Source organism: Podarcis pityusensis, assembly GCF_964106645.2.
Source record: "Podarcis pityusensis genome assembly, chromosome: 12".
Taxonomy (NCBI): Eukaryota; Metazoa; Chordata; class Lepidosauria; order Squamata; family Lacertidae; genus Podarcis; species Podarcis pityusensis.
Window position 1 is genome coordinate 45,744,709 of NC_138037.1, and position 27,869 is coordinate 45,772,577.

The 27,869-nt window shown below is 46.4% G+C and overlaps 1 protein-coding gene across 4 annotated transcripts; it reads left to right on the forward strand.

Annotated features, from left to right (window-relative positions):
* Window positions 1-216: 216 nt before the first annotated feature.
* POMGNT2 (protein O-linked mannose N-acetylglucosaminyltransferase 2 (beta 1,4-)) lies at window positions 217-15,707 on the forward strand. Of its 4 annotated transcripts, XM_080974807.1 has the most exons (4): window positions 546-855; window positions 3,548-3,585; window positions 8,760-8,867; window positions 13,422-15,707. In XM_080974807.1, the coding sequence occupies exon 4, from the start codon at window positions 13,512-13,514 to the stop codon at window positions 15,246-15,248; it is 1,737 nt and encodes a 578-aa protein (XP_080830933.1). In that variant the 5' UTR covers window positions 546-855; window positions 3,548-3,585; window positions 8,760-8,867; window positions 13,422-13,511; the 3' UTR covers window positions 15,249-15,707. The 4 variants fall into 4 exon arrangements, with proteins under 4 accessions (XP_080830932.1, XP_080830933.1, XP_080830934.1 ...); XM_080974806.1 differs by lacking the exons at window positions 546-855; window positions 3,548-3,585 and adding an exon at window positions 217-471; XM_080974808.1 differs by lacking the exon at window positions 3,548-3,585.
* The last annotated feature ends 12,162 nt before the right edge of the window (window positions 15,708-27,869 follow it).

The window sequence follows — 27,869 nt, forward strand, 5'->3', positions numbered from 1 at the left end:
AGCCGACTGGCTTTAATGATCCAGCCTTTTACCAGCTTCCTCCCTCCCGTTCTGCCTGCTGCAAAAATACCTCTCTCCAACTCCCCACCCCCATTATAGAGAAAAAAGGGCAGCCCCCGACCCGCCTCCCCAGGTCACCTTCTCCCAGCGATGGTCAAGGGAGGAGCGGCCTGTCCATCACCGAAAGGGGCGGGGCTAGAGGATCCTGCTCTCCTCCCTTCCCTCCCTCCCTCCCTCCTTCCTTTCTCCCTTCCCTCCACCTTTCTCTCCCCTTCCCAAGTTTCCGCTCCTCCCTCCTTCGCGCGAACCGTCCTGTCGCTCCTGCTCGGCGCCGGGGGGGGCTAATTCGGTGCCAAGGCGGATTGCTCAGCCGGCGTCGCGCTCCCGAATCGGGAGAGAGAGGAGGAGGAGGAGGAGCCGCCGCAAGAACTGCTGCAGTGTCCTAGGAAGGAAAAGCAGCGTCTGCAGGGGGTGAGGTTTGGCACCTGGCCGGTAGAGGGGGCTGCAGGGCATTTTGGGGGTGGGGGTGGGGGTGGGGGTGGCAGAGGCTGCAAATGGATGGCTTGCATGATCAATGCCCAAACCCGCGCGCCGGAGTTCCAGAATGGAACGTTGATCATCTCTGGACGTTCCATAGAACGCGCAGAGAAATCCTCCCCCGCTCCTGTTAGACACCCTCCGTCGTTTCGATGGCGTTCTGACTGCAAGATCCTGATTCGAGGGCAGAATATTCCGATTTATTCATTTATTTCGCGTGCTTGCTTGTGTGTGCGTGAGATTTTGGTGCTAGAGATGCTCCGGCACAGGCTCTTAAAGGGAAAGCGGTTTTACGCACAGGCCAAGTGCGGGATCGAGGTAAGTTTTAGATGGCTGGTGAATGATAAGGGCTTTATTTATCCGTGATAGTTAGATGGATGGATGGATAGACAGACAGACAGTGCTTTTTTCTGGGGGGACGAAGCGGTACACATACCCCCTAATCATTATGTGAATCTTTGTACTTTTGTCCATTTACTGTATTTATTTTTCCCAATTTGAACTATAAAATGGTAATTTTCTTGAGTGAAAATGAGAGTACCCCTGAACATTTTTAGGGGGGGGGGGAAGCACTGTATAGATAGACAGAAAGATAAGAGTGCTTTTTTCTGGGGGTACGCATACCCCTAAACAGTTTGGCCTCATATTTCAATATGAGTAGGAAAATGAGAGTACCCCCTAAACACTTTTTAAGAAAAAAAAGCACTGGGTAGGTAGATAGATTTTATTTAATCTTTATTTTTTTATAATTTGTATACAATTTTCTGTTTCACAGTTTTGAATACTCATTTAAACATCTCTAAAATATCAATGACTTCCCTTCTTCTCTCTTCATAGTTCATTTGGCATACCATATATCCCTGCCTAGTTTACACAAACCAAACCATTCCGTTATTACATTCATCAAAACTTATTTACCCTGTTGAATTTCTCTTAATGCTGCCAACGATAGATGGATGGTGCTTTATGACATTTAGGAAATGTCAGCAGCCCAGTGCTGCTGCTGAACCGGGGAAGGAATATTATCCCCTGCGGGGTTCCTTCCCTACGTTGGATCTGAAATTTGACTTGAGTGTAACCTCCTGTCCTTTCAGGGTCAGGGGAATAGGGTCTTAAAAACTACCTATATTGTAGTACATGTGTAGGCAAACTAAGGCCCGAGGGCCGGATCCGGCCCAATCGCCTTCTAAATCCAGCCCGCGGATGGTCCGGGAATCAGTTTGTTTTTACATGAATAGAATGTGCCCTTTTATTTAAAATGCATCTCTGGGTTATTTGTGGGGCATAGGAATTTGTTCATTATTTTTTTCCAAAATATAGTCCGGCCCCCCACAAGGTCTGAGGGACAGTGGACCGGCCCCTGCTGAAAAACTTTGCTGACCCCTGTTGTAGTATTTTACAAGCGGAGGGCACAAGGAGCAAATAGGAGTTCAACTATACCAAATATCTACTTAAGAGTTATATGCCCTATAGCTAGCCATTAGGGAGCGCTGCTTCTTGGGTTTTCCTCTTCTAAAAAAACCCAACCCATTGCACCCTCTGAACGTCCAAAGCCCATAGACTGACAAAGATGGGCATGCGTCTGTGTTTGGGTGTAGTATTTGTGTCCATATGCCTGATCGTGGGTTTCCTATGTTCATAATTGTGGTGCATCTCTATACAACTCAGATAGACTTATAAGGTGCATGGGTGTTCCTCACTTAAAGCACACCCTTCTATGCGTCTACGCAGAAGTAAGTCCTGCTGCGTTAAGTGTACATAGGACAGCGCCCTTAATGTCTTTGTCATGCAACATCCCAGCAGCCTATGATGCTCTGAAAGCTCGCTCTGTGTTTTGATCGATATACCCCCAAAACTGATTTGAAGTCCATATCACGATGTTTGTTTCATAATTTTTGACCTGGCATTGTGTTGCGAATCATGATGTGTGTGTGTGTGTGTTATGCAAAAAAAATCACAATAGAGGGGGGTGGACTGTGAAGCCGGCCAAGGCCTCTACATAGCTCCATCCTTATTTCAGACATTGTGATATATCAGTATATTGCGGTGTTTAAGGTAAAGGTAAAGGGACCCCTGACCATTAGGTCCAGTCGTGACCGACTCTGGGGTTGCGGCGCTCATCTCACTTTATTGGCTGAGGGAGCCGGCATACAGCTTCCGGGTCATGTGGCCAGCATGACTAAGCCACGTCTGGCGAACCAGAGCAGCGCACGGAAACGCTGTTTACCTTCCCGCCGGAGCGGTACCTATTTATCTACTTGCACTTTGACGTGCTTTCGAACTGCTAGGTTGGCAGGAGCAGGGACCAAGCAACGGGAGCTCACTCCGTCGCAGGGATTCGAACTGCCGACCTTCTGATCGGCAAGTCCTAGGCTCTGTGGTTTAACCCACAGCACCACCCGCATCCCATTGCGGTGTTTAGCTGGTGATATATCACAAAGTTGAAAAGCAGCCCTACCCACCAGTAAAACACTAGTCTTCAAGGGCCCAGAGATTCACATTTGTTTCCAAGCACTTGTTCAGAAGTAAGTTATGCCAGAGCTGTTGTACTCTAAAGCTATTCTTTTCAAAGCGTATGACACAACCTTGGACGACATTGTGAGATGTGATTAAGGGCAGGCTTCCAGGCTTCTTCTTGTGTGTCTCATGACCAGGATAGAGAGGCAGAGTGCTCACTCACCTTTTCTAATTAATTGTGGGGATATCTGGGTACAGTAAGTTATCTGATGGCTAATGGATTGCTCCTCTATATTTTACAGACCTTCCTCTGTCTAGTTACCCCTCACAAGCCTTCCATCTCACTTACCCGAGAGTAAGCCCCTCTGAAATCCATGGGACTTATTTCTGAGTAAACATGCCTACAGATGCACTGTAAAGTGCTCAACTGGGGGGGGGGGGGAATCCTCAATACAAATAACTGCTTTAAAAAAAGAAGAATTAACTATCATATGCAGTAGCCTAAACAACAGATGTTAACATTGATTTTATTGATCTCTCTTCACCATTCAAGGTCAGAAAGCCATGAACAATAAAGGGAGCAAAAAGCTGGTGAGAGATAAGAAAATATTTCATAATGTTGCTGTGAATTGTATTTATTATCCTGTATTACTTTGGGCTGCTTAGGAAGAGTTGTACCTCAACAGTACAGCACTGTGTTTCCAAACTGGGGTCTCCTGCTGTTTTTGAACTACAATTCCCATCATCCCTGACCACTGATCCTGCTAGCTAGGGATGATGGGAATTGTAGTCCAACAACACCTGGAGACCAAAGTTTAGAAAACACTGGTATAGCACGTCCTCCGCATGCAAAAGACGGCAGATCCAATCCAGGACATCTTCAAGTGAGGTTCAGAAAGACCCTTGTCTGAAACCCCACAGAGCAACTGCCCATCACTATAGACAACACTGAGTTAAGAAGATGGTCCGACTGATAAAAATTGACTTCTAGTTTTCCATAGCATGTGTTTCTGAAAGCTTGTGAACAGCCGTTTTCTTTTAGGTATAAGCTTGGAAGCAAAAGCTGCCGTTTTAGAGGGATCTGTTAGAATCGGGGCTTGTGCCAGATTCTTCTATGTCGATCAGCAGTTCCCAAACTGTGTTCCATAGACCACCACTGATTCCTGTGCGCCATTTGAGTTGTGCGCCTGTGAGAAACAGTCAGTGCAATGGCTGTGAACAGCAGACAAAGCGCGTTAAATATCAGACTTGTTTTTAATTGTATTGTTTTATTTTTGTTTCCATTTTTCCATTTTATTTTATTATTTCATCTATGGAATTCAAATTGTGCTGTGAGAAAAAGCAATATAAGGAAGAAAAGAAGCAGTAGAAATTATAAGACAACATCGAGTAGAATTGCTATAGCAGGCAGAAAAACCATGAAGTGGTCTGCCAGTGGTACGTGTGGGGAAAAGTTTGGGAACCACAGATGTTGCCTGGAAACATGGTTTCCATGTTGTTTGAAGCCAAACCATAGCTTAGCGTGAACACATGAGCTCCTGGAGAGAAGATTGCGGCTGCTTTGCTCCTCCTGAAATCATTCTGCTGCTGAGCTAAGCCATGGTTTGTCCTAGCAAGTCATCTAAACCTGGCTTTATGGTTTAGCTTACCATGGTGCAGCAGCAGAATGACCAGTGAGGAGCAAAGAGATCTCCTGGAGCCTGCCTGCCTGCCTGCCTTCCTGCACATTCATGCTAAACCATGGTTTCACTTAGTGTGCCGTGCAAACCAGGCCACCATGAGAGATGTCTGAGCGGTTGACCAAGTCAAAATGGTTGCTTGCGTGATTCACATTTTCTTTGGCGTATTCGGGGATAGAGTGCCAGTTTCGGATACTGCTGAACAGTTTCAGTCGAGAGCTTTCCGTTATGCAGGCAGAATGAAGAAGACCAATCTTCTCGTGCCAAATTTTTGTTGTGGGTTGTGGAGTGGAAGCACGAGATTGCAGAATCTCCAAGTTCTCTTCTCTTTCCCCTTCCATCCTCTGCTGTAGGGGTGAGGAACCTTAGGCCCAGGGACCAAATACAGACCTCTCTGTTTAGCCTTTGAGACTTTTCCCAAACCCCTCTCCCGGAGTGCTCTCGTTCTCTGTTCTGTTAACGTTCACAATCTCATCATGCTTTGCAAATATTTTAACTCTCCCTTTCAAAAGATCTGTACAAGCATCTTTCCCTTTGTGCTTCCTCTCTTTCTCTGTTGCATAATATTTCGCCGGGGAAGTAGATTGTTGGTGACAGCTGATCTCGTCTTAACCCGGGCTGAAATGCATAGTAGTTCTACAGCTTTGAATATTGAAGTTCACATTGCGGTCCCGAGGGCTATGTGTTATTAATAAAAATGGGGAGTTACTTTTTTGGCCGGGCACATCTATCTCTGCTTTTGAAACGGATGTTCAAAATCTGACAGCATAGCGCTGTTTGAGTAACCCATAATCATCACACCCTATATTCTGCTTAGAAGAACATTGGCACATCCGAGTCTTTTCTTTTTCTGTCTTCAGTGGGAGAATTGAGCAGGTGTTTGTCTTTCCCCAATTAATGTACAATACATTGCACCCACTCCCCACTGAAGTTGCATTTATGCCAAGCCAAGCCATGGTTTAGGAGAGAATGTGCAACCATGTGGCTCCTCATTCTTTCTGCTTCTGCGTTGATTTAAACCATGGTTTGCCTTAGTGTTTCCTCTGAACCTGGGCCCATGGTTTCACTCTTCCCAGACGAACTATGAACTGTGACCAAGGTCTGCCCTATGGGTTATGGCTTGTGGTTTGTCTAGAAGAGAAGAAGAAGAAGAGTTTGGATTTGATATCCCACTTTATCACTACCCGAAGGAGTCTCAAAGTGGCTCACATTCTCCTTTCCCTTCCTCCTCCACAACAAACACTCTGTGAGGTGAGTGGGGCTGAGAGACTTCAAAGAAGTGTGACTAGCCCAAGGTCACCCAGCAGCTGCATGTGGAGGAGCGGGGAAGCGAACCCGGTTCACCAGATTACGAGTCTATCGCTCTTAACCACTACACCACACTGGCTCTCTAGGAGAGCTAAGCCACGAACTTGGGTTTGGACAACACACCGAGCCAAAGCTTAGCACAACATGCTAACGAGAGACTTAACGTTGTGACTATCTGATGTGAAGGAGCATCCCAAATGTGGATTCCACTTCTATGTATCCACCACACTGCACTTCTGCCATGAATGCAGATACTAAATGCAGTTACATCAAAGGATGTCTTGGTACCTAATGTGGATTTGCTTTTGTTGGCGTGAAAACAACTCAAAACACCTTACGTATCTGGTTTGAAATACAGCATCAGTCAGTCAGGTATGAAAAATACATGGCATTCCTGGTGAGTTGTAAGGGATACGATGTAATGGATACTTGAAGTGCCTTAGGGCTTGCAATTTGCAATAGGTCTACGTCCTTTTTGGCCATATGATTCCCACACCACTTCTATGACATCGGAGGATGCCGAAGAAGTCTAACAAAAACAGGAGATGAAGTTGCTGGCTGTTGTTTTCGCTTAGTCATCCCATGTCTCGAATGGAGGTCAGTCGGTGCTCAAGATTGCTGTGTGCTGCCGCTGTTGCTTTCAGTCCAACAAGCGACACGCAATTGATTCCGCTTCTCGGCGCATCTGTATTGTGCTCTCTTTGCATTGAAGTGAATGGACTGGAGTAATGTCATGGCAACAGCGGACAGCAAGGCAATTAACATAGCTATTGGCAGAAGATGGACTGCAGTGGAACAGAAACAGTGCTGCAGACTGGTGGAATTAGAAGTGATGGCCTTCGTCCACCCCTAACGGTGTCAGGCAAGACAGACAGGGGACAGTTTTGCCGATTTGCCGCGGCCCGGCTGTGTTCTTGATGGCTTTCAGAAAATTAAATACAGCATGTTTGAATTTTAGCTGTATTGTTTTGTTACTTTTTTTGTGTTTGCCATCCTGCGCTCCTTTGGGGAGAAGGGCGAAAGGAATATAATAAATGCCTATATATATGGTAGCGTAGGAGTTATGCAGCAACCTGGGAGCTTAGCTCATGCTTGCCTTGCCTCCTGATCACACCCCCTCATGATAAAAGGGTCCCTGAGTGAGTGAGCAATTGTGAGAGCCTTACTACCACTTCTGGGATGCGGGTGGCATAATGGGTTTAAACCACAGAGCCTAGGTCAGCGGTTTGAATCCCCGTGACGGGGTGAGCTCCCATTGCTCGGTCCCTACTCCTGCCCACCTAGCAGTTCGAAAGCACGAAGTGCAAGTAGATAAATACCATATTTTTCGCTCTATAGGACGCACTTTTTCCCCTCCAAAAATGAAGGGGAAATGTGTGTGTGTCCTATGGAGCGAATGCAGGCTTCAGGAAGCTATCCGAAGGCTTGCGGATAGCAGCCTGCAGCCCGAACCCTGTGGCCCGAACACCTGCACAGCGTGCCCCGGGCTTTGGGCAGATATCCGCAAGCCTTGGGAGCCGGGTGGGAGTTCCCGCCAGGCTCCCAAGGCTTGCAGATAGCAGCCTCCAAACCCGACCTGGTTTGGAGGCTGGCGGTGGGGGAAAGCAGCGCTTCTCCCCACCACCAGCCCCACAAGCTCGAGGGACAGCGGGGAGGCGGAGCGCTGCCTTCCTGCTGTTCCCCGACCTGGTCTTTGGGGCTGGCGGTGGGGGAAAGCAGCATTCCTCCCCCCCCCCCGCCAGCCCCAAAGAGCAGTTCGAAAGGAACCAAAGCTCCAGAGGCTTCGGGTGAACGCACCTTGAACGCACAGAACACACCTTGTTTTAGAGGGGGAGAACAAGAAAATCCCCCCCCCCCTGTTCTCCCCTTCCTATGGTCCGGTGCATCCAATAGAGCGAAAAATATGGTAGGTACCACTCCAGTGGGAAGGTAAACGGCGTTTCGTGTGCTGCTCTGGTTCGCCAGAAGCAGCTTAGTCATGCTGGCCACATGACCCGGAAGCTGTATGCCGGATCCCTTGGCCAATAAAGTGAGATGAGCGCCGCAACCCCAGAGTCATCCGCGACTGGACCTAATGGTAAGGGGTCCCTTTACCTTTACCTTTACTACCACTTGCAAGCAGGTACAGAGGAAAAGTTTGCGCTTTGAAATGCCGCGTGTCCCAGAAATGGTGAGTCGAGCTTATTAATGGCCCATCTAATAAATAAATCATCCCTGGTGCTATCTTACAGACCGACTGCGTCTTTTAAAAGACTGGGGATGCTTTGCTGCACAGACTGCAAATGTGAGCTGTTAGAAATTCATGGTCACTTACCTCCTCCCCAGGTTTAGAAACAGACAAAATTATTCACCGTAGGCATCACGAGAGTGGCCATTTTATTTTGGATCCCTTTCCTGGTTATCCCAAACATGGAATTCACCTTTCTCACAGCTGCCGGGTTGACATTTTCCGGAGCAATCCACTATGATCCCAAGAGCTCTTTTCTGTTACCGCCGGCTCAGTCCCCATCAGAAGCTGCGGTACAGAATATATTTTGCCCCCATGTGCCTCGCTGTATACTAATTTTTGCTGCACCGCGTTTCATTACACATGCCACTTGCCATCGGTCTGCCGCGAGTCCGTTACTGACAAAAAACAAAACAAAGCAGCCGCTAAAGGACTCTAGCATTATTGCAAAATGCTGTGACATGGGCTTTGGGCATACAGTTTAGCAACGTGATTGAAAAAAATGCAGATATTACGAGTGCCTGATTTATCTCCCTTGGTTTGGTTTTCAGCACAGTCCAGCCGGTGGTTTTTTTACAGCTGCAAACTGCAAGGAGGAGGAGGCCAGCCCTGAAGAGGAATCGGAAAATCAACTGCTTTGAATCTTCAGGTGCTGGCAGGTACGTTTAAGTCTCTTGGCTGTGAATGTGTAGGATTTCATCGCATGGCATGGTTTCCTGTTCTGGGAGATCTTATATACATAAGAAGCTCCTACCTTCATGTGGGAGGAAAGTTTTTATTGGAGACGACCAAGTGTGATGGCTTGGGAATACTCTTCGCAAGAAATGCTTCTGCTGACTCAGAGATACATAGATACAGCCTTTATTTTACATATGTGCAAGCAGCACACATAATTACACGTCCGAATCCTGTGAGTCAGATTCCCGGAGTGATTTACGTCCGCCCCTTTTCCAGCAGAAGAGGCAAGGCATTCTCAATTGATGTCTCTGCCCCCTCCGCTTTAACCCTCTCCGTTCCTGAGCAGATGGAACTGGCACTGCATCGCTGTCAGTGCCAGAACTTCCTGTGCAGAGTTGAGGCTCTGCTCCAGCATCTGAGAGCCTTTCCTCCTCCTGGCTTTCCCCCCTTTCCTGCACTGGCTCTTCCTGGCCCCCTTCGTCTGCTCGTCTCTCCTCCTCCCCTTCGTTCTCCGTCAATACCATGACACCAAGGCATTCAGAAAAATCCATGTGGCCCTGACTTCCTAGGACTCTGACTACAACTCCCATCATCCCTAACCACTGGTCCTGGTACCTAGGAATGATGGGAGTTGTAGTCCCAAAAAACAGCCGGAGACCCAAGTTTGGGAAACCCTGAACTAGACCAATGAAACGACAAGGTGCGTTTTTTTGTTTTCTTCCTGATCTCACATCTAAAGCTGCTATCTTCTGCTGCTCTTGTGTGGAATCAAAGTAGCTCACCCCTAAGCCGCATGGGAGATTGCAGCCTAGGAAAATGGATTTTCTGCCAAGAAATAGCCTATCACTTAGATATAGCACGCTTGGAGAAAATGTGCGGTAGTTTGTTGGCACTGAACCGTATCCCCGACCGTCGTAAGCAGAGAGCTTTTAAAGCTGTGGGACTAGTTTGGTAGGAACAGGGGGGGGGGAAATATTCAGTTGCCTTCTCTTTTTTCCATGGTTGAAAACTACTTTTCTTTTCCAGTTTTCTTCATGTGTGTATATGCTTGCCCTCTTCTTTGGATGTTTAATTGCCTTAAAAGCACAACAATTTTCCTGTCTGCCTCCCAGGCAAACTCTGGAGCTTTACAAAATGGTAAAGGTAATGGGACCCCTGTCCAGTCCAGTCGTGACGGACTCTGGGGTTGCGGTGCGCATCTCGCTTTATTGGCCGAGGGAGCCGGCGTACAGCTTTCGGGTCATGTGGCCAGCATGACTAAGCCGCTTCTGGCGAACCAGAGCAGCACACGGAAACGCCGTTTACCTTCCCGCCAGAGCGATACCTATTTATCTACTTGCACTGGCGTGCTTTCGAGCTGCTAGGTTGGCAGGAGCAGGGACCGAGCAACGGGAGCTCACCCCGTCACGGGGATTCGAACCACCGACATTCTGATCGGCAAGCCCTAGGCTATGTGGTTTAACCCACAGCGCCACCCGCGTCCCTTACAAAATGGTACCAGGTCTCAATGATGCTACCATTTTTGGGTTTTCAGGAACAACAGCAAATAATCCCAAGTGGAAGGCTGACCTCAGGGAGGCTGGTAAATTGAGGTGACCCAGCTGGAGCAATCGGAAACCGCTGACCTGACAGGTGGAGCATGCTCAGACTGCCTCTGCAGGAGGAGTCGAGAGACAGGCACTTTGGGTTTGCAAATGAAACACAAAACTCCTGCTCTTGCAGCTGTTACAGAGCTTTGGCAGGGGGCGGGGAATGGGCAGGAAAACTACAGAGCTTGTTTCCTTGCAAGAAAGCTTCTTCAGGGTTTCCTCCTCCCCAGACCCTCCAAGTCTCCCTATTTTCCAGGGACAGTCCTGGATTTACAGAAGCCGTCCAAGTTTCTGATCTGATGTCCCTGTGTATCATCTAGCTTCCGGTAAGAGGTTTGGTGCTGTTTGTAGGAAGCGTTAATGCTTAACTCAGTGCAGCCCTTACAAATACAGTGATACCTCGGGTTAAGTACTTAATTCGTTCCGGAGGTCAGTTCTTAACCTGAAACTGTTCTTAACCTGAAGCACCACTTTAGCTAATGGGGCCTCTTGCTGCTGCCGCGCTGCCGGAGCACGATTTCTGTTCTCATCCTGAAGCAAAGTTCTTAACCTGAAGCACTATTTCTGGCTTAGCGGAGTCTGTAACCTGAAGCATATGTAACCTGAAGTGTATGTAACCCAAGGTACCACTGTATCGCTCTTTTCCATGGTCAGTCTCGGATGTACAGAAGCCGTCCCGGTTCAAATTTGATCCCGGAATGTCCTGCTTTCCCTTAGGACGCCCTTATTTTCATCTGAGAAATGTTGGAGGGTGTGGAATAGGGCGTCCCTATTTTCATTGGAGAAATGTTGGAGGGTATGGAGTTATGTGACCCCCCCACCGAGCCAAGAAGATAACTACCGTATTGGCTCGAATATAAGCCGCCCCCGAATATAAGCCGTACCTTATAAAGAAAAAAATGACAATACCTGAATATAAGCTGCTCCCTTAAAATTCTGCAGTCACGCATACCCGCTCCGTTTTACCATATGTCTGTTTTAGCAGCAATATCATCAAAGCCCATTATTGTAAGGTCACAAATTTAAGCTGCAGTTTACGCAGTTTAGCTTTTCATGGTCGGAATTTGGTGGATTTTGGCTTATATTCAAGCCAATACCGTATACAGCCTTTAGAAGACATATGAAGGCAGCCCTGTAAAAGGGAAGCTTTTAAATGTTTTATGTTTTATTATGCTTTTATATATGTTGGAAGCCACCCAGAGTGGCTGAGGCAACTCAGTCAGATGGGTGGGGAATAAACAATAACATTATTATTATTATTATTATTATTATTATTATTATTATTATTAACGTCCCTATTTTTATCAGAGAAATGTTGGAGGGTATGCCTTCCTTTCTCTTAGTGGGGGTGGGGTTTCACTTTCTTACTTTTTCTTCACTAAAGTGGGCTCAGGTGTGCATTCCTACATGTCCTGAACCCTTAATCTGCCCTTGACGACACTTCTGCATAGTAAAAAGAGGTGGCAATTTCTCGAAATTACTAAATTTGCTTGGCGAGTGTTAATTGCAGTCATGCTTTATTAGGCGTGCTGGTTACGCATAGAGATATTCAGTTGCTCATGCTGCTTTTATAAAAAGACCTTCTTTTGGTCAAGAGATGGGCAGGAGCGTGTGCCGTGCAGTATTTAACGGAACACTTCTCTTTTTCTCCACCAATTATTATTATTATTATTATTATTATTATTATTATTATTATTTATTTAATTGTTTATACCCCGCCCATCTGGCTGGGTTTCCCTAGCCACTCTGGGCGGCTCCCAACAAAATATTTAAAACACCATAAAACATTAAAAACTTCCCTAAACAGGGCTGCCTTCAAATGTCTTCTAAGCTTGTAGCTTGAGGAATAATGTTCATGTCATGTAATAATGTAATCATGACTGGGTTGGGATAACTTTAAAAAAAGTTTCGATTTCCGCCCCCTCCACACTAGAGTTTAACTTGGCCCTCGGAGCTTTATGTTGATGGATTCAATGCCTATATATTGCCATGGAAAGGCTCTTGACCATTTCCTGCTTGTTGCCATCCTTGCCCAGACTTTCTGGACAAGCTGCTATTTGTGTGTTTTTAGGTTGTTGGTCTCCTCCCTGATGAGAACATTTCTACTAGTATTCTTTCTTCCGGAAAGGAATACATCCAAAAGTCCTGCCTGGTCTGAGCCAGAGGAATAACATTGTTATCCGTTCCGGAAGTCCGTTTGACTTCCAGAATGTTCAGAAACCAAACACGGCTTCTGATTGGCTGCAGGAAGCTCCTGCAGCCAATCAGAAGCTGTGGAAGCCCCGTCTGACATTCGGGTTCCAAAGAATGTTCACAAACCGGAACAGTCACTTCCAGGTTTGCGGCATTCGGGAGCCAAAGTACGACTGTACAGTGGTACCTCGGGTTACATACGCTTCAAGTTACATACACTTCAGGTTACACACTCTGCTAACTCAGAAATAGTGCTTCGGGTTAAGAACTTTGCTTCCGGATAAGAACAGAAATTGGGCTCTGGCGGCGCGGTGGCAGCAGGAGGCCCCATTAGCTAAAGTGGTGCTTCAGGTTAAGAACAGTTTCAGGTTAAGAACGGACCTCCGGAACGAATTAAGTACTTAACCTGAGTACCACTGTACTTTATTTTCCTCCCCATACACTCCTCCAGCAATGAACTTTTATAAGGCATAGTTGAGCAAACCGTTTTCTATTTGATAGCCATTTGGTAGCATCTGTGTCTCCGTCTGCAGCGTGACATGTATTTTTGCACTGCTAAAATTAGAGAGGAATCTGTTTTGTGCAGCTGCTACGAAAAGTATTTTTGAATTTTTATCGGCATGTCTTCCTCTTTGCATAAAAGCTGGGAAATGTTTGAACTTACTTTTTATGTAAAAAAAGAAACTTTGCAGGAACATTCCCAAGATGATAATTAATTTTTCTCCGTGTTTCTGTCTCTCCTTCTTATTTTAGACCTTGTTCCGCAATGTTAAAGAGGACTCATGATGCCTCGCTCTTCCTCCGTCTTTGCCACCTGCCCGCCTGCTAGGGTTTGCGTCCAGAATGAACATAGCAGCTGTGTTTAATGCCTTGCTGGTGTCTCTCCTGGCAGCCGTGCTGTGGAAATACATCAAGCTGCGAGATCACGTCTTTGTGCTGGAAGAGGAGCTGGTCCTCACTCGCCAGACGCAGGAGCTTTCTCAGGTCCGCATCGACTACCATGCTGCTCTTCAAGCCCTGGTCCAAGATGGCACCAGGATGGTGTGCACCGGGAGGATGCACACGGACCGGATCTGCCGCTTCGAATCCCTCTGCTACTCCACGGAGGCAGAGGAGTTCATCTTCTTCCACAGCAACTCCTCGGTCATGCTCCCCAACTTGGGCTCCAGAAGATTCCAGCCTGCCCTCCTTGATCTCTCCTCGGTGGACGACCACAACACACAGTATTTCAACTTTGTAGAACTGCCTTCCGCCTCGCTCAAATACATGCCCAAGCCGGTGTTTGTCCCCGACGTGGCCCTGATTGTGAATCGATTCAACCCGGACAACCTGATGCACGTTTTCCACGACGATCTGCTCCCGATCTTCTACACCATGCAGCAGTTCCCAGATTTGGACTCGGACGCCCGGCTGTTTTTCATGGAAGGCTGGGGGGAAGGCCTGCACTTTGAGCTGTACAAGCTGTTGAGCACCAAGCAACCGCTTTTGAAAGAGCAGCTGAAGACTCTGGGTCGCCTCCTTTGCTTTACCAAGTCGTACGTGGGCCTGTCCAAAATCACCACCTGGTACCAGTACGGCTTCGTCCAGCCCCAGGGCCCCAAAGCTAACATCCTGGTCTCCGGGAACGAGATCCGACAGTTCACCAAATTCATGACGGAGAAGTTGAACGTGAGCTTGGAAGGAATGCCCAGCGAAGAATATATTGTAGTTTTCAGCCGGACCATCAACAGGCTAATCATCAATGAAGCAGAACTTATTCTGGCGCTGGCCCAGGAATTCCAGATGAAAACCATCACCGTTTCCATAGAAGACCACACTTTTTCAGATATCGTGCGCCTGATCAGCAACGCGTCTATGCTGGTCAGCATGCACGGAGCACAGCTCGCCATGTCCCTCTTCCTGCCCAGAGGAGCCACTGTTGTGGAACTCTTCCCATATGCCATAAACCCTGAGCATTACACCCCTTACAAAACGCTGTCTACTCTCCCTGGCATGGACCTTCAGTACATTGCCTGGACCAACACCGAGAAGGAGAACACGGTGACTTATCCGGACCGGCCTTGGGATCAAGGAGGAATTGCCCACTTGGACAAGGCAGAGCAAGACCGTATCGTGAAGAGCGGCGAAGTTCCGCGGCACCTCTGCTGCCGCAACCCCGAGTGGCTTTTCCGCATCTACCAGGACACAAAAGTCAACGTGGCTTCCCTGATCCAGGCCATCAGGCAAACGGTGAAAACGAAGCCTGGGCCCAAGAGGCAGAAGGGAACGAGTGGCCTCTACCCGGGCAAAGTCAGAGACGCCAAGTGCCAAACCTCCGTCCAGGGCACCAGCGAAGCAAAACTCTCTGTGTCCTGGCAGATCCCTTGGAACCTGAAGTATCTGAAGGTCAGGGAAGTGAAATACGAAGTGTGGATACAGGAGCAAGGGGAGAACACGTACATGCCTTTTATCTTGTCCCATCAGAACCACACCTTTTCCGACAACATCAAGCCCTTCGCAAACTACCTAGTGTGGATCCGCTGCATTTTCAACAAGAATCTCCTCGGACCCTTTGCAGATGTGCTGTTGTGTAGCACGTAATCACCAGCCAGTGTGGGATGGGGGATTTGATTCCACCAAGGGGCTTTCAAATAAAGCAGGCTGGTCCCGTCGACCTCTAGTTTCTCATGAGGTTGACCAGGACTTTGAAGACCCTGCTAGTGCCTCAGTCTCCATTTTATGGTGTTCCCTGTGTATTCTCTGTGTGGCATTATTTTCCGTCGCTGTCTGAGCTCTCTTGGTCCTTGAAAGAAGCCTACAGGCCAAGGAGGTGACGAAAATGAAATTGGAACAGAAGGCAGCCATTGTACCTTCACAGTGAATTTCAAAATCTCTCTTTTGTGTAGTGAATATTTTAAGCTCAGCTTTCTGACGTCTCTGGCTGGGCAATCTCTTTCGTATTCTCCACTGTTTATTTTTATGCTCCCCCCCCAAAAAATATCTGTATCCCAGAGCAAAATATTTGGTACCAGAGTTCTTCATTAAATGGTTGAAAACCTACCCAGGCAATTTCTCTTTCTTTGATATTTATGCTTGAAATTTTCTGGAGGATCATTATATGATTAAGCTCGTGTGTGTGTTGATTTGTGTTATCAGTGCTTTTTTCTGAAAAATTGTTTAGGGGTGCTCTCATTTTCCTACTCATATTGAAATACTGCCCCTCAGTGAGGCCAAACTTAGATTCACAAAATGTTTAGGGGTATGTGTACCCCAGAAAAAAGGCACTGTGTATTATGATTGGTTTAACCGTACTATTTCACACCTTGTATCATCTAATGACACTTGCCCTTTTTGTTGAAATTGAAAACCGTTTAAATGTTAAAACAGAGTTTTTAAAAGGCGGGGAAAGTCATCTACTTGCACTGTTGTGCTTTTGAACTGCTAGGTTGGCAGGAGCTGGGACAGAGCAACGGGAGCTCAGGATTTCAATCCTGTCACGCGGATTCGAATCGCCAACATTCTGATCTGCAAGCCCAAGGTGGTTTAGATCACCACGCCACCCGCATCCCATGTACACAAGTATTGTGATGTGTACCACTTTCCAGTTTTGATGAGCAGATTTATAAAAGCGCTCAAAATCAGATTTATGTTCAATTGATAGCAACATTCCATGCTGTTTTGTGCTCAGATAATTGTTGAACTATGAGAAATATCATTTGAAATTGAGTGAAAAGGATAAGCAGGCATCAGCGTTCCAAAGTCAACATTTCAGTGCTGTAAGTTGGAGTGGCTGAGTGTAACCTGATTCCCGTTTTTTGATACCTGCTCCCCCTCCCCCCCCCATACAACGACAAACAAAAGGGACAACAAACAGACATGGAATTCAGCATATTATTTTCAGGGTGCATTTAGTAATACACAGAGGAGGCTGATCCATTGGGGCTAATGTATATCCCCTCTAACTACAGCCTGCCTTCATACCCTCCAACGTTCTTTAGACAAAATAAGGGACATACCTAATAATAATTAACAACAGCAATTTATTATTTATACCCCGCCCATCTAGCTGGGTTTCCCCAGCCACTCTGGGCGGCTCCCAACAGAATATTAAAAACACGATAAAACATAAAACATTGAAAACTTTCCTAAACAGGGCTGCCTTCAGATGTCTTCTAAAAGTCGGATAGTTGTTTATTGCTTTGACATCTGATGGGAGGGCGTTCCACAGGGTGGGCACCACTACCGAGAAGGCCCTCTGCCTGGTTCCCTGTAACCTCACTTCTCGCAGTGAGGGAACTGCCAGAAGGCCCTCGGCGCTGGATCTCAGCTGAACGATGGCGGTGGAGACGCTCCTTCAGGTATACTGGGCCGAGGCCATTTAGGGTTTTAAATGTCAGCACCATCACTTTGAATTGTGCTCGGAAACGTACTGGGAGCCAATGTAGGTCTTTCAGGACCAGTGTTATGTGGTCTCGGCGGCCGCTTCCAGTCACCAAGTCTAGCAGCCACATTCTGGATTAGTTGCGGTTTCCGGGTCACCTTCAAAGGTAGCCCCACGTAGAGTGCATTGCAGTAGTCCAAGTGGGAGATAACCAGAGCATGCACCACTCTGGCGAGACAGTCCACGGGCAGGTGGGGTCTCAGCCTGCGTACCAGATGGAGCTGGTAAAACAGCTGCCCTGGGCACAGAACAGACCTGGGCCTCCATGGATAGCTGTGAGTCCAAAATGACTCCCAGGCTGCGCACCTGGTCCTATGGTCTTGGCCACTCCCAGTCACCAGTCTAGCTGCCCTAACAATATTCAGCACCCTCTGCAAACCACAGTTCCCAGGATTCTTGTTTAATGATCATTTTTAAAGTGGAGGGGGAATGGGTTTGGGGTAGGTGGTGCACAGGTCCTGGGTTAAGCACGCATGTGCACATTTCCTCTTTGTGGGACGCACCCTTCCCTTCATCATTTTCCAGCTGTTTGGTGGAAACAGCATTTTCCAGCTTCCCAGGTCCAGGTTTACTGTTGAACAGGTAAGGGAACCTTTTGCCTCAGCGATAAACTGTTTAAGTAACGTCATGGAAACGTGCGCGTGGCAATTGTGCAAACGTGAATGTCCATTAGCTGGGGCACTCATGCGCACATCCTCATTTTTCGCATGTGACGCTGAGCCGTTTATTGGGCCGCCCCCTCTGCAGCCATCATAACTGTTAAGTTGTGGGTGAACATATCAGACAACACAGCGATTCTTCAAACATCTCTTGTTTATTCACAGGCCAGAACAGAACTGAACTGAAGGGTTCAGCCAGCCTGCTTATATAGAGCTCCAGTACAATATAACTCTGAAAATTTTCTAAAACTATCCAATCACTGAACGTCATTTTCGATCCCTTATTTGCATAACTGTCTACAGTATCCCCCTGCTGGCCCAGGGTGAGAACTTCAGTACATAACAATAACGGCTCGACGGAGAGGAATCTGTGCAAATTGATTTTAGTTGCCATCAAATCGGCAAACCACCGCAAGGAGAAGGTTCGTTGGAAAATAATGACACCCTTTAGGCTTTCATTTATCCATTAGCATCTGTCAGCTGCTTCAAGCCATATATTTATATTGGGATTAATGAGATCAGATGAGACCCCATGGGCTGTAGCTTCTTTCCGTAGCAGGTTTCGGGATCTTTGACTCGCTCTTAGATGGACAGGATGGGTCTCACGTTGGCAAAACTTACCGGAAGAATAAGAAATCAAGACGGACTTTTTAGAAAGGAACGGAAGTGGTTCGTTGATTTTTTGCAAACAGACTGTAAACAGATCTAGACATTGGCAGGATTATTGTAAAAACCTGCAGTTTTAAAAAAATATACAGTGGTACTTCAGTTTTCGAACATCTCCATTGACGAATGTTTCGGAACTCAAATACCATAAATCCAGAAGTAAATGTTTCAAGCACACCTTGGAAGTCGAACCAGAAACGCACTTTCTGTATTGAGTTTTCCATACAGTGGTACCTCGGGTAAAGTACTTAATTTGTTCTGGAGGTCTGTACTTAACCTGAAGCTGTTCTTAACCTGAAGCACCACTTTAGCTAATGGGGCCTCCTGCTGCTGCCGCACTGCCAGAGCACGATTTCTGTTCTCATCCTGAAGCAAAGTTCTTAACTTGAAGCACTATTTCTGGGTTAGCGGAGTCTAACCTGAAGCGTATGTAACCTGAAGCGTATGTAACCCGAGGTACCACTGTATTGAGATTTCTGTTTTGAGTTTTCGGTTTTTGAACGTTTCAGAACTCTAACAGTCTTCCGGAACGGATTACATTTGAAAACCGAGGTACCACTGTATATGAGAAAATATATGAGAATAGACAACTGAAAAAATAAGTTTTGGCAATTTCAAGTAGGCAGGAAAGGAAGAAAATAAATGTAAGGAACTGCAGAAAGAGGGGGGAGGGAGTCAAAATTGAAAACGTTAAAACTTGGTTCAATAATTGTTGCAATGTATATAAATGAAAATTATAAATATTTTTATTTTTATTTTAAAAGGATGGGTCTCACATAATTGAATCATCCCCTATACAAATGGCAAATCAAGCTGTTGGACTACGCCAAAATGGCAAAACTGACAGGGAAGCTCAGGAACCAAGAAGACAAAAACTTTAAGAAAGAATGTGAAAAATTTAGAATTTATTTAGGAGACCACTGTAAGCAGATGAAAACATTAGCAGGATTTTAATATCACTTGTAATGTAACAAACACTTTGGATAATATGGACAGATACAAAATATAGGTTATGAAATAATATGCAGTTGAAAATGTTGACAATAAGATCCATGGAAGGGATGGTGGGAAGTCTAGAATTTCAGAGACACCTATACAGTGGTACCTCAGGTTACAGATGCTTCAAGTTACAGACTCCGCTAACCCAGAAATAGTACCTCGGGTTAAGAACTTTGCTTCAGGATGAGAACAGAAATTGTGCGGTGGCAGCGGGAGGCCCCATTAGCTAAAGTGGTACCTCAGGTTAAGAACAGTTTCAGGTTAAGAACAGACCTCCGGAACAAATTAAGTTCTTAACCCGAGGTACCACTGTATATGGATGTGCATTTGGTATTGTTATAAATTTATATTTGTAAAACCAAATAAAAATGATTTCAAAAGAAAAGAAAAGAATGATCCCTTGTATGAAACATCCCTCAAAACGAGGATCCACACCAAACTAAATGCCGTATCATACCACTTTAAATGATGTTTAAACAAGAATCCTGAGAACTGTAGCTTAAGGCTGCTGAGAGGTGTTAGTAGATCCTGATTCCCGTCACAGAGTTACAATTCTTAACAATTCAGGGAAGCCTGGAAATTGGAGCTCTGTGTGGGGAAATGGGGTATCCTAACAACACCATTAATAAACTACAGTTCCAGCATTTTGGGGTGGGGGGGAAGCAATGTGATGTAAACCCAATCTTAGATAATTTAGGTAGCTGTGAAGAGGCAGGAATCTTTATTCCCAGTAACTGCTTCATGGCAGGCAAGGCCTGAGTTGCTGAGCTCATTAGGTCTGACTCTCCTTTGCAGATCCTGTTCTGCTAATAAAAGAGTTACCGTATTTTTCGCCCCATAGGACGCACTTTTTCCCCTCCAAAAATGAAGGGGAAATGTGTGTGCGTCCTATGGGGCGAATGCAGGCTTTAGCTGAAGCCTGGAGAGCGAGAGGCATCGGTGCGGACCGACCCCTCTCGCTCTCCAGGCTTCAGGAAGCTACCCGCAAGCCTTGCAAGCCCGGCGGGAGTTCCCGCGGGCTCACAAGGCTTGCGGGCAGCAGCCTGCAGCCCCGGCAAGTGTCCGCAAGCCTTGCGCGCCCGGCAGGAGGTCCCGCCGAGCGCGCGAGGCTTGGGGCGGCAGCCTGTCACCCGAAGCACGGGGAGCCCTCCGGAGGGATCCCCGTGCTTCGGGCGAGTGTCCGCAAGCCTTGCGCGCCCGGCAGGAGGTCCCGCCGAGCGCGCGAGGCTTGGGGCGGCAGCCTGTCGCCCGAAGCACGGGGAGCCCTCCAGAGGGATCCCCGTGCTTCGGGCGAGTGTCCGCAAGCCTTGTGTGCCCAGCAGGAGGTCCCGCCGAGTGCGCGAGGCTTGGGGCGGCAGCCTGTCGCCCGAAGCATGGGGAGCCCTCCGGAGGGTGCCCCGTGCTTCGGGCAGGTGTGCGCAAGGCTTGGGGCGGCAGCCGCGGTGGGGGGGGATATATTTTTTTTATTCATTTCCCCCCCCAAAAAACGAGGTGCGTCCTATGGGCCGGTGCGCCGTATAGGACGAAAAATACGGTAACTCCAGCTTTCTCAGTGTGATTTACTGCTGGCTCGGTCCTGTCAATGGGGCTTAATTTCCAACTAGATCGTGCCCAAGTGTTGAAGAAAATGAGTGATATAACACCATGTGCTATCAAGTGATGCACATCATGTGTGAAATGGCCCAGAGATTTGAACTGCTAACTTTTCTTTTTTCTCTTTTTAATGACCTCTGTTGATGAGTTTTGGAGACATCCTTGTCAGGTTTCGAGCTAGGATGTGAGAGCAATTATCTGCGCTTAGATCTGATTCTTTTTTCTTTCCCCCCTTGTGTGTAATAAGATTTTATTTCCCCCTGCGTGTAATATGTTTTCGTGGGTATCCCTTTGTGGAAGAACAATGTTATGTTGGCATTACCTTTACAAAATTAGGAATTTATTTTTTTATTAAATTTTCAGTTATACATTTTAGAATATTCATTTAAACAACCTTAAAATATCAATGACTTTCCTTCCTCTCTTTCCATGGTTCATTTTGCATATCATAAATCCCTGCATATTTTACATAGACTAAATCATTCAGTATTCCATGATTACATCCATCAAAACTTATTGTTGAATTTATGTGAATGCTGCCAACATTTTCAAATGTACACAATTTCCCCCCATATATTCAATAAACATTTTCCAAGCTTCTCTAAACGTATACTCTTCTTGTTCTCTTATTCTATATGTTAAATCCGTAAGCTGTGCATATTCCATCAGTTTAAGTTGCCATTCTTCTTTAGTTGGGGCCTCGCTCGTTTTCCATTTTGGAGCTACTAACGAAACACGGGCTGCAGTACAGTGGTACCTCAGGTTACATACGCTTCACGTTACATACGCTTCAGGTTACAGACTCCGCTAACCCAGAAATAGTACCTCGCGTTAAGAACTTTGCTTCAGGATAAGAACAGAAATCGGGCTCCGGTGGCGCGGTGGCAGCAGGAGGCCCATTAGCTAAAGTGGTCTTCAGGTTAAAAACAGTTTCAGGTTAAGAACGAACCTTCGGAACGAATTAAGTACTTAACCTGAGGTACCACTGTAGTGGCATATGGAAATAACCTTTTTTTCACACCCAGAATTAGAAAATATGATGCTCAAGTATTGTGGTGTGGTACATTATTTCCAGTACCTTGCCATTTAAGGCTTCAATTCTGGGAGTATGTCCCATTAAACTTACTTCTGGGTAGATATTTCTGCGAGTGGATATGTAGATATGAGTTAAGTTTATACAGTAACAGTTGGATGGGGGTCAATGAATCACCCTTTAACTTCCCAGGCCCTTTAATGATTTGACTCATAAAGTACCCTTTAATGAATAACTAATATTTCCTTCCAGACTCTATAGCTTCTTTTCTGCTTGAATGAACACTCAGGAGGCTAGCATGAAAGGAAGCCGGAATCAATTTATTATTTCTTTCTCCTGACGTCATTTGAATGTGATGTTGCTCTCAAAGGGTCAAATTTCCCCACGGAGAAATTGAAGCAGTTGAGCAAATGTTAAAAGAACTCAGAATGACTAGGTAAATTGGTTTGGCTTCCCCCCTCCTTTTTTTTTTGTCATTTTTTTTTTTAAATACCTTTTTTAAATAATAATTTTCCATCACAGTCCAATAATAGACTCGTTATAACAATACCACTTTATAATACAAATATTAATACCAATCATTCAAATACCAAATTATATAATTTAGATAAAGTGGGGCCCCCGCATGCTAGATTTGATAATTTTCTTTATTTCTGCGTTCCAGAATCCTATTACTTTCCATTACATTCCGGTCATTATAAAATAATCCCTTATACAAAAACTGCAATAGTAATAGCTTCTATTCGTGTTGACACATTTAATGATTTATAAAACTGCAAGTGAGACTTCCGGGTTGGCGCCATCGCCGAATGGCGGACTCCCTCCGAGCTCCGGAGGGAGTCTGCTCGGCAGGGGCTGGGTCCTACCGCACCGGCGATGCGGGGACCCTTAAAAACCACGGCCACGAGGGTCGTGGACATGGAGACTCGGCTGGCACCGCTAGCGCCCTCCCGACTCGTGAAGGAGCCTTTTTAAAGGCTACGGATCGGGTGCCGGGGAGAAGCGTGGTGCTTTGAGTCCTCTGCTATCCCTGCCGAGCGCAGCCGCATGCCATCCGGCGGAGAGCGCTGACTTCTTCTATTGAAAATTCGGACTTTTAGACAACAACCCGTGAGTAATTTGGAAACTGGGTTTAAAAGGAGGAAAAAAAGAATTTCTTTTTGAAATTGGATACGAGCGGGGGGGGATCCAAAAAGGAAGTCAGTCCCCCCCCCTATTGTAAACCTTTCAAGACAAGGACGGGGAAACCAAGGTCCAAAAAGATTTGTATTGCTGATAATCACTAAGAATTCCACGATGGGGAATCATAAGAACTGTGCTGGAGGATGAATTGAGGGAGAAGAAACGTAAACCCCCCCCCCTGGGAACCGGGGTGATTGAAGAGAGAGCCTGGTGAAAAGAGTCGGAGATTTTGACAGCTGTCAGAGTAGCTGTCAAAGTCGGAAAGTAGAGAGGATTTTTATTATGAGAACTTTGCTGGCTAAATTTGTTACAATTTGCTACAACTCGTTAAAACTTGGATACAAAATGGCGAAAATATGGATAACAATCGGACTTTTGGACTAGAGAAGACAAAGTTATAACAATCCCCCTAGAGGAGTTTCGGGACATTACAAAGATGGTCGTAAGTGAAAAAAAACACCATTGGAATTTTACAGGACTGGTTATCTTCTGGGAAAGCTGCAAAACGGAAATAATATTTTGTCTACAGGGTGTTCAGCTAAAGGAGACAATAGAATTTTCTATTGAAGAAAGGAAGGGACTGAACGCAAGTTTTTGTTCCTGAATAACAATAATCCCTGCAGACTTACTAAGCTTCTGAATTAGAACGTTTCAGCAGCGGAACAAGAGGAAACTGGACTATAATTTGGAAAGCACAATGGGGGGAGTTTTATTTAAGATCTGAAGTTAAGTGTTCTAAAAATAATTATGAAAGGGAAAAAAAGAAAAAGAAAAAAAAACCAGCAAGGAGTTGGGGGAAATAGGTGATTCTTGGATTGTAAGAATTCCAGGCGGATAATATGGTTTGGTGGTCAGGGGGAAATTAAACCGGGGACAGGGGGGGAGAACTAAAATCCAAAGGCTTGTCAACTTCTTTTTTTGAACTGGCTTTGTCTCATCTTTTATACTCTTTATTTCTTATTTCTGATATCTTTATTACGTGGGGTGTTTCTATTATTAAAAAAAAGGGAAATTGTGGAATGAAAATGGGGTGGGCCCTGGGAAAGAAGTTTTCTGTGTTTTATTAAGGGTATTGAAGTGGAGCGTAGAAATTTTAAATTCGAATAATGGTTTAAACAAATTAAGTTTTTATTCAGAACTGAGAGCTTGTGGAGCCAACAATATGAAAAAGGAATATGGTAGGGGTGGGGGAAGGGGGGAGTCCCAGAAAGTGGATTTATGAAAATAAGGCTATGAACGTATTTTAACTATTGCTTTCTGTATTTTCTTTTTTTTGAAAATCTTAATAAATATTATTTAAAAAAAAAAAATATAAAACTGCAAGTGAGGAACTCAAAACGATATCATTGTTCTTCCTGTGTGTGGCAATTATTCTGTCCATGGTGTTTCTTCCTGTCCTTGTAAGATGTTACGTCTTCCTTTCCCCAGGTTGTTGCTGTTATCCATCATGAATTGGGCAGAGCTTTAATTGTTGTTGTTGTTGTTTAGTCATTTAGCTGTGTCCGACTCTTCGGGACCCCATGGACCAGAGCACACCAGGCACTCCTGTCTTCCACTGCCTCCCGCAGTTTGGTCAGACTCATGCTGGTAGCTTCGAGAACAGTGTCCAACCATCTCGTCCTCTGTGGTCTCCTTCTCCTTGTGCCCTCCATCTTTCCCAACATCAGGGTCTTTTCCAGGGAGTCTTCTCTTCTCATGAGGTGGCCAAAGTATTGGAGCCTCAGCTTCAGGATCTGTCCTTCCAGTGGGCACTCAGGGCTGATTTCCTTCAGAATGGATAGGCTTCATCTTCTTGCAGTCCATGGGACTCTCAAGAGTCTCCTTCAGCACCAGAATTGATGCTGGGGGGGGGGGGATAATATTCACCCACCGCCTGGATAGCCTTCAGACTTTTAATGGAACGTCAACACCTTAATGGAGAACATTGGCTGTCATTTGCTGCAGCAGTGACAGTGTTGACAGTGTCAAATTTTCCCCTTCTCGCCTTCTCCCCTGTCTCATTATCATGACCAGAGATGATTTACATGAAAATAGGATATTTATTTTGTGAAGGTTCTTCCGCCTGCCTTCTGTGATAAGTCATCTTAATCATCTCCATGGCAACCGGCTGCGGCTGACGAAAAGGCAGGAACACGTTAGGAAAACGTAATAAAAAAAATGATACAAAAAGGTGCAATCCAAAAAAAATGGGGCTTTTCAAAGTTGTCATTGCCTGCTCTTTCAGTCCGGAGATGACAGACAGAGGAGATGCAAGCTGGCTGTTTGAGTTGACCGGATGCCGATGTGATTTGCTACACCAAGGAGCACACAAAGAGAGAGGGTTCAAGCGCAGAACAGCATGATCAAAGCAGATCAGTTTGAGCTGCCAAGTCCGTTTTTACTGTCGCTACTCAGGCATCTCTAAAATCCAGCCTTTCCCCACCCCTTCTTTTTTTGACAAGGCTCCTCTAGCCATGTGATTGTAAAAGAAATGGAATTTCTAGAAAGACTTTACCAGTTGTGCGAAAGCTTGCTGGCCAGAATCATTGATGGGCACATGCCCTTGATATGAGTTTGCATATGGTAATGTTTAGGTTACTGTTGCCATCTGTCCTATATAATGCAGGATTAGGGATGCGGGTGGCGCTGTGGTCTAAACCACCGAGCCTCTTAAGCTTGCCGATCAGAAGCTTGGAGGTTCGAATCCAAGCGATGGAGTGAGCTCCCGTTGCTCTGTCCCAGCTCCTGCCAACCTAGCAGTTCGAAAGCACACCAGTACAAGTAGATAAATAGGTACCGCTGCGGCGGGAAGAGAAATGGCGTTTCCATGCGCTCTTGTTTCTGTCACGGTGTCTTGTTGTGCCAGAAGCAGTTTAGTCATTCTGGACACATGACCTGGAAAGCTGTCTGTGGACAAACGCCGGCTCCCTCGGCCTGAAAGCGAGATGAGCAACCCCATAATTGCCTTTGACTGGACTTAACCGTCCAGGGGTCCTTTGCCTTTTTACGTTTTTTATAATACAGGGTTGTCCCTTATTTCAATGTAAAAGGCTATGTCCTGTATTGATTCAATACAGGACACAGTTCGCCCTGTTTCTGCTCTCCTGCTTCATGCATGCGCCTCTCACTTCTTTCCTTTTTTTCTCCTCACCCCTTTTCCTTATCCCGACTCCAAAGGGCAAGGCTTTCATGTTTCCCCCTGCAGTTCCCTGCAGTTTCAGGTGGGTTAAGGCAACCATCTGCAGCTGCAGCCTGCGAGCGCCGGGCCCTGTCCCTAGAGAACAACAGGTTCTGAGTCTCTAGAAACAAGCAATTTTGTGTCAGTGTAGCCCAGAAGCCCCAATTTTGAACATAGTTATCTTCACAATATTTGAGAGAGGAGGGTGGGGGAGAAGTAGCTCCCCACAAGGAAAGCTTGACAGCTGAGTGAGAATTTGAACCCGAATCTCCTGGGTCCTAGTCCAACAGTCTAACCATGGCCATAGCTGTCAACCGTCCCTTATTTGGTGGGAAACTCCCTTATCCCAGCGCCGTGTCTCACTGCTGTCTCTTATTGATGATGTCCCTTAAATTTCCCGGGTTTCATGTTCGCCCAGCTCGGGAGGGAAGCAGCGGCTCGGGGTCCTCCGTCGTGAGAGAGCGCGCGCGCATGAGCTGCCGCGTCTCTGTCTCTCCCTTCCCCCCCTCAGGGGTGCGTCGTGAGGAGACGGGTGGCGGCGGGTGGCCAGGCAGCCCCTCTCTTGCGAGACTTCCGCCGCTCTCCCAGGGGAAGCCGGAGGCGGTAGCAGCAGCTGAGGAAGCGGCCTGAGGGAGGAGGAAGAGGAGGGGATGGGGAGGGATGCAGAAGGGCAGCGCTTCAGCGGCTGCGGCGGCGCCACAACCACCTCATGCCGCGCTTGCGGGCGGCGTGGGTGAAAGTCTCTCTCCCTTCCCCCCCCCTCGGGCGGGGAAGAGCCGATGGAATTCCTCGCGCCAGGATGACGGCAGCCCCGATGTGCTGCTTAGCATACCCTCCAACCAGTGCAGCATCTTAATGTAGTGATTTCCCCCTCTGCATCCCTTTCATAACTCTATTTTTATAAATCATTTGTCCAGCCATAGTTCAAATTTTTACCACAAGTTTTCTGTCATTCCTACCAATGTTTGTAACTCTTTACAATAGCTTTTCAACTAAATTATAAACTTTCCCCATTCTTTATTAAAGAGGTCCTCTTCCTGGTTTAAAATTCTGCCTGTAAGCTTTGCCATCTCGATGCTGTTCATCAGTTTAGTCTGCCCCTCTTCTTTGGTGGGAGTTGTAGACCCTTAGGATCATTTAGTCCAACCCCCTGCAAAACACTGCCAGTGGCAGCAAAAGTAACATGGATCCATCAGTGCCGGATTTCTGTATAAGCTAAGCAAAATCCCTTATTTTGGCTGCTGGTCCCTTATTTTCGAGTCTGCTGGTCCCTTATTTTCAAATCTGTAAGTTGACAGCTATGACCATGGCACATCACTGGTTAAACTCGATGAGACATGAAAGGTGAGTTTGTCTATATGTGGTGGTTGTGTCAGAAAGCCATTACATTTTGGAAACTGATAAGAGAGAGACAATCAGTCAGTTATATCCTAAACTGGATCCCACCTTGCGTTCGTTGGCTGCATCGTGTAAAAATGGCCGCTCCACTAGA